At 52.2% G+C, this 9,015-nt stretch overlaps 1 protein-coding gene across 4 annotated transcripts; it reads left to right on the top strand.

Annotated features, from left to right (window-relative positions):
- Positions 1–2,706: 2,706 nt before the first annotated feature.
- On the top strand, positions 2,707–7,057 carry ZBTB25 (zinc finger and BTB domain containing 25). 4 transcript variants are annotated; one of them, XM_051769903.1, is made up of 4 exons: positions 2,707–2,908; positions 4,104–4,283; positions 4,747–4,821; positions 5,458–7,057. In XM_051769903.1, the coding sequence occupies exons 1-4, from the start codon at positions 2,853–2,855 to the stop codon at positions 6,593–6,595; spliced, it is 1,449 nt and encodes a 482-aa protein (XP_051625863.1). In that variant the 5' UTR covers positions 2,707–2,852; the 3' UTR covers positions 6,596–7,057. The 4 variants fall into 4 exon arrangements, with proteins under 4 accessions (XP_051625863.1, XP_051625866.1, XP_051625865.1 ...); XM_051769905.1 differs by lacking the exon at positions 2,707–2,908 and adding an exon at positions 3,370–3,441; XM_051769904.1 differs by lacking the exon at positions 2,707–2,908 and adding an exon at positions 3,453–4,026.
- Positions 7,058–9,015: the final 1,958 nt, after the last annotated feature.

The raw sequence follows: 9,015 nt of genomic DNA, 5'->3' as shown, positions 1-9,015 counted from the left end.
CCCTCCCCTCGGCGGCCGCGGCTCCCGGCGCCGCCGCTGCCAGCGCTGCTGCGCCTCCCGCCGCCAATGCCGGGCCCCGGCGGGCGGCTCCCTGCCGCGCTCCGCTCTCCTCCCATGCCGCCGGGGACGCGGCGCGGCGCGGGCTGGCGCTGCCGGCGCCCCCTCCCCGTGTGCCGCAAGCCCGGCCCCTGGCGGAGCCCCCCGGACCCGCGGCGAGCGCCCACCGGGACCCCGCGGCCGGACTGTCCCGCCCCGCTGCTCTCCCGGCCCCGGGAATCCGCCCCTTCCCCGCGCACCCGGGCTCGCTCCACGGATCGCGGTGTCTCTCCGTTCGCCTCAGACCAGCGGTGACTGGTGCGGACGGGGAGGCTCCGGTCACCCGTGTGGGTGTCCGGCGCTGGGGGGTTGTACCCGCAGCCCCGCGGCCCCCGCGTGGGACAGTTTAAAGGCGAGAAAACCACTGCGAGCTGCGTGAGAAAGTATCTCCTTCTCGCTGCGATTTCACACGTTCATACCACCGCCCGCCCTCCTGGAGCTTCACGGTGATGCAGGAGCACAGGGCTGGCAGCCACCGCCACACTCTGTCACAGAGCCTGAGGACAGCGCTTTTTTTCATCTTCCCAGGAGCTGTCCCAGGCCCTCTTCCCACCAGTCTCTGGATCTCTCCTGTCTGATAGCATCCAGCTTCTCAGGAACTATCCCATGAGCAAGTGGGATTTCCGATCTCCTCTGCTACCTGCCACAGATCTGAGAGAAAACATAAGCCAGGGCAGGCTTTCCTCCCGGTCTTGTCACTTGACTTTTCCACCCCCAAAGTGACATTTGTCATTCAGAGTAAGCACAGGAACTGTTTAATCTGCACGGCTCGGTCATTCAGACACAATTTCTAGAGATACCGTTGGGTTTATGTTGCTGCAACTAAGATCCCTCTTAGCTTCAGACAAGCCCAAAGGGCAAACTTAATTGTAGCAAAGTTAAAAGATTTTATTACAAATTTGAAAATTACAAAAATAACAAAAAAAGCAACAAAATAAAATGCCATAATGTTAAAATGTACCAGCATCCATCCCTGCTTCAATGACCTCTTAAGATTTTCCTGAAGCATCCCTCCACCATTTAAGCAAACAGCACAAACCCAATTAACAAAATCCTAGTCCTTCCTCCTGAGTTCGTCTGGGGATTTTCTATCAGCTACAGAATAAAACGGGAGCTTTCAAAATGTGTCTTTCAGAATGTGGCTCAAAAAAAATCCCCTTGTTTCCCCTCTCGCTCTGCCTTGTCTCAGGGGTGTAGTAGCAGTGCCAAGGGGAAAAAAAACCCCCCTGTGGCTGTAAGGCACCACCCCCACAGAAGGTGGAGGGACCCCCACAATACAACTTCTTTGTAGGTTTTCCTGTTTTTTAGGAAGTTAAGTAAATGCCCTCCATAAGCTGACACTGTCATGGTTTTCAAATCACACGGAAAAGTTACTTTCCTCATGGCTCAAGGGTCTTTTTCTCCCCAGCTCTTTACACAAGCCAAGAGTGCCCATGCAGGGTTTCTGCCACCTCCAGTAAGATGGGGCAAAAGGGAGTCCCCCTTTCTCACTGCTCCCGCTCTCTCACTGCCGTCCCACCACACTTGCCTTTCCAATTTCATTTATTTATTTATTTATTTATTTATTTATTTATTTATTTATTTATTTGTTCATTATCTGCTGAGGTGTGTGATACCATCACCTGCGTTTTATAGCAAAACACCAGATTTCATTCCTCATCATCGCTTCCATCAGTTTGGCTCCAGCTTCTCTAAAGCTCTTCAAAGTCCTCTTTGGACTACAGTCAACCTAAATAACATGTAAATAATTAATCATTTAAATAAATAACGTGCCATCTGCAAATAGCAACTCGCTCTGTACGCAGATTAATAAATATGTTAAATAACCCAGAGCATGGTACAAAACATTGAGCCACCTCGTGCCAACCTTTTGCAGAGAAGAAAAGTAGCTACTGATATTTACAGGACAAGCAGGAATATAGCTTCATCATCTCTCAATCCTGCTGCTGCACAAACACAGGAGGGAAAGACTCTCCCCGAGTCCTGTGAGCTCCTGTGAGAAACAGAAGAAATAAAACGTAGGGCAATGGAAAAGAGAAAGTTGTGCTGGCCAGTGGGATAAGCAGCAATCACTGCATGGATCAAAATGCTTTGAAGCCTATGCTTTATTTCCTCTGAGCCCATCTTCATCCTCTGCTCAGGCACAGGCTGCCTGGAAACAGTCTCATAGACTGCTGGATTTGGGGGGCCAGGGGCATTATTTGCCCTAAATATTCAGGAATTGCAATTATAGGAATGCAATAGGACAACGGACTAAAAAATATCAAATGCTGAGAGAAAACCAAGAGGGATAATCTGAGGTCTTCTAAATGTCTTCTGCAGAGGCTCTGAACCAGGAGGGACACCACGGAAGAGGTGGGTGTGACAGATCTTAGAAACTTCACCAAAATCATGACAAAAGCACACAAATAGTTATTTTCGCTGCCTTTTTCAGCTGAGAAACAACCTGTGGACATCAAATTAACCTGGTGGCAGCAGGAGGCTGGACAGACTGGAAGTTTAAACAGGTTCGGAAAGCAGTTTGGTAACATTCATTGTAAAGACACCTCAGAGGTTGTACTGACCGCCAGAGCAGCCGGCTGGGGCTCAGGGGGACCCTCAGGAGGGGCTGCTGGTGGCCGAGTGACAGGGGTGAGGGTGGCACTGCTGCCTGTGCCCCCTCCTCTGCCAGGCACCTCAACAGAGCAGCTGCTCTCGCCTAAAACAACCCCTGGTTTAACCTCAGCGAGAGACGAGGGGGGAGGCCTGACAGGGAAATGGTGTGTCCACAGGATTCGTGGTGGTTAAAGCAGCGCCGAGGCCGCAGACACTGGTGAGGAAGCCAGACCGTATCTTCGCATCCATTCTCACGAGCGGGCAGGCCGGGGAAAGCTCCCTTCCACAGCTGTTTTTCCCGTTAAAAAAAAAACCAAAAAAACCCCAAAAAACCAAAAAAACCAGCCCAACAACAACAACAAAAATCCACTTTTATACCGACAGCCGAGGCGCTCAGCACGCCATACTGTGCCACCGACAAGCAAAGTCCCCCCAGCCCAGGGTGAGCCCGGGGGAAAACACACACTCTCCCCAAAAAAATCCCCCCCCACGGGGGTGCCCACCATCCCTCCCTCCCTCCCTCCCTGAGGAGCTGCGGCCGCGCAGGGGCCGCGCCCATCGCTGCGCCGGGGCGCGCAGGGAGCGCGCAGGGAGCGCGCAGGGGCCGCGCTCACTTTTTCCAGGAGAAGCCCATCCCAGCCCATCCCAGCCCGGCCCGCCCCGGCGGCGGCAGGAAGCGCGGGGGGGCAGCGCCCACCCCATCCGCCGGCCGAGCTAGCGGGGGCGGGCGGCCTCGGCGCTTCCTGGCGGGTAAGCGGGGGCCGGGCCGGCACGGAGGGAGGGAGGGGAAGGAGGAGAGGGCGCTGGTCCCGCTCCCCGGGGAGGCTGCGCTCGCCGCCTCCCTCTTTGTGTGTCGTTCGCTCCCCCCTCCCCACCCCCCCAAATAATTTTCTGCTGAAACAATAGCAAATATCAGCGTTTATTTGCAAAGGGGCCGCCGGCGAGGCGGGGCGCGGGCGGCTCAGCCCCGCACAATGGGGGCTTTGTTGGCCGCACAGGGCTCCTCTGTGCGGGAGCCGCCGGGCTCGGCCCCGCCGCCAGCCCCGCTCCCCCTGTGCCCCCGCGGGGCAGTGGAAAGCGCCATCGGATCAGCGGGAAAACGAGACCCGGGTTTAAAGTTAGTGCTGGCACCCCACGGAGCGTAGTTAATCGGCGGGAGAAGCAGCTCCGAGTGTAGCTGGGCAGATGGAAAAGTCCCCGAAAGGTTTTTGAGCTCATTGAACGTGATTTTGGGTACCAGCGGTGGTATCAGTAGGAGAAACTATTGAATTAGGGTGCGGGGACCATCTGGAGGAGGGAAGAAGCTCCGTGACAGGCGCCCAACTTGTTTCAGTGGTGAGAAACCCACATTTGAGCCTCCGGGAGCTCTGTGATTTCTTCATGAGATGAACATCTTGTTCTCTTGCTCCTAGGCACGCCATGGATACCACTGGCCACAGCGTCCTCCTCCTCCAGCAGCTGAACATGCAGCGAGAGTTTGGCTTTCTGTGTGACTGCACAGTTGCCATTGGAGATGTTTACTTCAAAGCCCACAGAGCGGTGCTCGCTGCTTTTTCAAACTATTTTAAGATGATATTTATTCATCAGACAAGGTAAGAACACACACTTCTTCTATCCTTTAATCACTCTCAACGTTCTGCTTTTTCTCCTTTCTAAAGGCATCAGACTCTAAAAGACTGTAAGTGGAGATGTTAGATGGCTTGATATTATTTTCCCAACCCACCACAGGCCTTGGCTCCCTAAACATTCCCAGTCCAGAACGTGCTGTCCTTTAAAACCACTCTCTTAGTCAGCATCGGTAACATCAGGCCCTGCATTTTGGAGATGAGACATTTGTGTGACCTGATAAAATAAACATGTAAGTACCACTGTTTCCCTGCAGTGAGAACCTTGCAGGTTTGGAATCCAGGGATAACCTGGTACCTCCTCTGCCCATGTCCACTACTTTGCATTAGGTTGTAGGCAAGCTGGCTGGGTGGGACTGTCACTTCTGGCAAGATCCGTGGGCTTGAAGTAATCAAGAAACTGTAGTCTTATCGCAGTTCTGCTTTTCAGACTCTGGCAGATAAGGGCCAAGACTGAGATCATCAGTTCATTTCAAGCTGTTGTTGAGATGCTTCACCTGGCCAGGTCAGGAGTGGTTCTGCAGGTATAACAACATTGATGCCAAGGTCTGGCCTCTGACCCGGAGCTTGGTGCTTGCAGTGGATGAAACCTTTCTCCATTCCCCTTCCTTTTTGAGGGTCATGGCCTCCACCACCATCGCAAAATAAGCCTTAGGATCAGCTGTGCCACCCTTTGGCAGGAAGTGAGATGAGTTAACTGCCTTTCCCTATAAATGTTGTTTGCTGACACTTAAGCGCAACACTCATAAAGATTACACAGCAGCAGCAGCAGCTGAATTTATTACTTAAACACACAGATATTCCTTGCCTGGTGTTACTGGAGTGGCACACCCTGGTGATGCTTGCATGGCATCACTGCGGTGCCACACAGCTGCGGTTGGCTCTGCATGCGAGTGACGGGGTGACCGGGAGCTGGCCACTCGCACCGTCCCCAGCTGTGGTTGTGCACATGGTCTTCAGAGTCACAGAGATGAATGCAGGCTCAGGCACTTTGCTGTGCAAACAGGGCTTATGCACTTCTGCAGGGCTTGGCGGGGAGTGCTGCTCGTAAACCGGGAGGCAGGCAGCAGCACTGACAGCAAATGGGCAGGTAATGCTAGCTTGGATCCCTGTATGTACTTAATCATCTGTTTTGTTTCAGCGAATGCATAAAGATTCAGCCAACAGACATCCAGCCTGACATATTTAGCTACTTGTTACATATCATGTACACTGGGAAAGGGCCAAAGCAGACCGTCAGCCAGAGCCGACTGGAGGAGGGCATCCGCTTCCTCCACGCAGACCACCTCTCCCACATCGCTATCGAGATGAACCAAGCGTTCTCCCCAGAGCCGGTCCAGTCTTCCAACTTGTACGGGATCCAGATCTCGACGGCACACAAACTGGCAAAGGAACGCCTGGGAGCGAAGGACAGCCTGCCCAAGGCGGGGGGCAGGTCTGCAGCCCAGGGCGATCACCCTCAGCTGCAGCTGTCCCTGGCCATCGGCCTGGACGACGGCCCCCTGGGCCAGCAGGTCGCTCGCCCCTCTGCCCCGCCCGCCGCTCTCACTAAGCCGGCAGAGGAGCGTCCAAAGCTCTCGGTCTCCATAAAGCAGGAGAGGTGCGACCCGGAGCCTGTGGTGTCCCAGAGCTGCACCCCTCCTTCTCCGGAGGTGGCCAGCCCCATCTTTGCCAAGGCCAGCCTCAAGGTGCACTTGTGTCACTACTGCGGGGAGCGCTTCGACTCCCGGGGGGGGCTGCGGCAGCACCTGCACACCCACGTCTCGGGCTCGCTGCCCTTCGGCGTGCCGGCCTCCATCCTGGAAAGCAGCGACCTGGGCGAGGTGCAGCCTCTGGCTGAGGACAGGGAGGCTGAGGACGACCACCGGATCAGGGCCTTCCTCCTCAAGGAGGATGAACATCAGCTGGAGCATCCAAGCTGCAGCGACCTGGAGCCTCTGCAGATCGGCCAGCTCTCCCTCATCTCCAAGGACCACGAACCGGTGGAGCTGAACTGTAACTTTTCTTTCTCAAGAAAGAGAAAAATCATCTGCACTGTCTGCGGCCGCACGTTTTTCCGGAAGAGCCAGCTGCTGGAACACATGTACACGCACAGGGGGAAGCAGCACAAATACAGCCGCTGCCAGAGGCTGGAGAGCCCCGCCACCCCCAGATTTCATCCTTACTGTGACAGCGAGAGTGTGGGTAAGAGCTCCAGTTTGTCCCAAGACCACTTAGATGAATGTATACTGGAGTCAGATCTCATCCAAGAAAGTGTTGATACGATCCTGGTAGAGTAGCTCTCCCCCTGTGTTGCCTTCAGATGCTGAAACTCTGGATATTTTGGCGTTTTCCACCTAGGGAGTGGCTGCTCTCTGCAGTAGATTTTGTTCAACCACCATTCCCCTCACCCCCGAGATAACTGTGAAGGACTGTGTACTTTGATTTGTGTACTTGCTTTTTTACTTCTCTAACTTCTCTAGTTAATTCCCATCTAAGTCCTTCTTGGAAGCCTCTGTGTAACTTGGTTACATTTTTCCTGAATGTGAACTTATTCCTGCTCTGCTTTACTAGAGTTAATACTGTACCGCTGGGTGTGAGGTTTAAACATTGTCCAATACTTTGTGCGGTGCCTAGGACTGTTTGTATCCCATAGAATTGCTTTTCTGAAACCAGATGGGTGGAAATGTAGAGGGAAATGTGTATTGTGTTTCCCAAACAGTTTGTTTGAAAATAAATATCTCAAGGAGATGAATCCTGAAGTTCGTGTTGTATAACTGCAGTTAATATATCTTTGCATAAATATGTGCAGGAGCCATAAGGCTGCTCTTTTCAAGGGAACTGGCAGTGTTGATGTAGGGGTGGCAACCTTCACTTTGACAAGCCCTGGAGTCCTCGTCAGTACAGTCTTCTAAATTTACTTTTAAACTCTAGGGATTTGCATGTGTTTTTCCTCCTTCCTACTCCTCCCTCGTTAACCACTACTGCATGAGCAGAGACAGATTTTGATGCCCCTCTAGGACCATGTCTCATTATTGGACCACCTTCTCTGCAAGGAGGAAGGAAAAGTGCAAAGAAGCTGTCCTCTCTTCTTGGAGAGGAGTCATATCATCACCTAAGTCTTTATAGGATTAAATACCACGCTCGTATTTTCTGAGTGAAGATGATTTCTGACTCTATAAACAGCTTGGAGCAAACACAGTCTTAAATATTACAATCTGTGTATTTGCTAAGAGCAAACATATAATGTGTTATTTCTTCTCTGCTTGCAGAGCCACCATAAAATGGTGACATGCAAGTTTTTTGCCTTTCATGTAATCACAGAATGGTTCGAGTTGGAAGGGATCTTAAAGATCACCTAGTTCCAGTCCCCCTGCCATGGGCAGAGATGTTTCACTAGACCACGTTCCTCAAAGCCCCATTCAGCCTTTCATTTATCATTGCTTGTTATCTGAAGGGTAATTAACTTCAGATTTAAAGGGGTTTAAAATTGTATGTGTTCCTCTTGGATTCATATTTCGTCCCTCTCTAGTTTTTTACCTGAAATATCCCAGGCTTCCTGCCAGATGGGCTCCAGCCCATCCCGCAAAGATGCTCTTAATCACAAGGCCCCGAGGAGGCACACAAAGTTCTTAGAGCGCAAAGGTCTCTTCTGCAGCTCAGAGCAAAAGCCTCGTGAGCTGCTCCCATAATCTCATTACCCAGTTTTTGAGAAGCTGGAGGCTCCCTGCCAGTCCTGGTGGAGCCGAGTTATTGCCTTTGGAAAGGGGGAGCCTGAACAATGGCGAGAACAGTTTACTGTCAGAATGCCTGCTCCAAAGCTCTTTGTAGTCGGGACCCTTGAGCCATCTTCTTTGAAACTGTCCTGGAGCAAGTGCAGCAATTAAATCACTGCCGAACTAAAAGACCATCTGAGGTCTTTGTAAGGGCGGCTGCTGCTTCTCCTGGGCAGGCAGTTACACACTCCGGGGGACGGATTGGCCACCGAGAGCTGCCAAATTGTGTTTGAAGACAAAGGAGCAAAACAAACAGGCTCTGAGCCTGCCCAGATGATGTTACAAAATGCAGGCTGTGGTTTGGGGTGTGCTTTCCTGCTAGCCCCAGTTCTCCTCAGTGTGTGTACCCATTAAAGGGGGCCTGGTGAGAACACGTTTTAACTCTGCTTTAGAAGCCTTTCTTTAAAGCAAGCAAACAAACAGAGCGCTGCTGACACCCAGGGCCGTGGATGCTGCATCTGAGCACGCAGCGATTCACACAGAGCGTTTCCTAGAAGGGAGCCGTCTGCGTCTCTCCCGGGCTAATAGCATCGGCTAAATCACATCCAGCACGGGCTGCCCGTAACTGGGGCAAATGCCCTCAGGCTTCCACTGACCTCTATTTCTACATGATGGGTTAAAAAAAAAAAAAAAAAGGTATTTTATGATCATTCCCTATTTGTATGCGCCACTTTACCAAGTGGGCTGGCTTCTCTGGGTGCGTCTGCTGAGGTGGCTGTAGCTGTAGAGAGACTGAATATCTACTATTCAGTCAGTAGATAAGCACCTTGGATCGTTCACTAGATGCCTAACTTGCCTGAAGTAATTGGTATTGAAAGTTAAAGGGCTTTTGATGTCTCTGCAGAGATAACAGGGTAGTGGTAATAGAGCTCAGTACAGGGGACAGCAGCAAGGATAGCAGCAGCAGTGCTGAAGGCACCTCTAGGACATGCTGCTCATCTTCA

Source organism: Manacus candei, unplaced genomic scaffold (genome assembly GCF_025592945.1).
Source record: "Manacus candei isolate 608988 ecotype Guabito, Panama unplaced genomic scaffold, ASM2559294v1 h1tg000113l, whole genome shotgun sequence".
Taxonomy (NCBI): Eukaryota; Metazoa; Chordata; class Aves; order Passeriformes; family Pipridae; genus Manacus; species Manacus candei.
The sequence above is the reverse complement of the archived record's forward strand: the minus strand, read 5'-3'. Positions and strand labels throughout refer to the sequence as shown.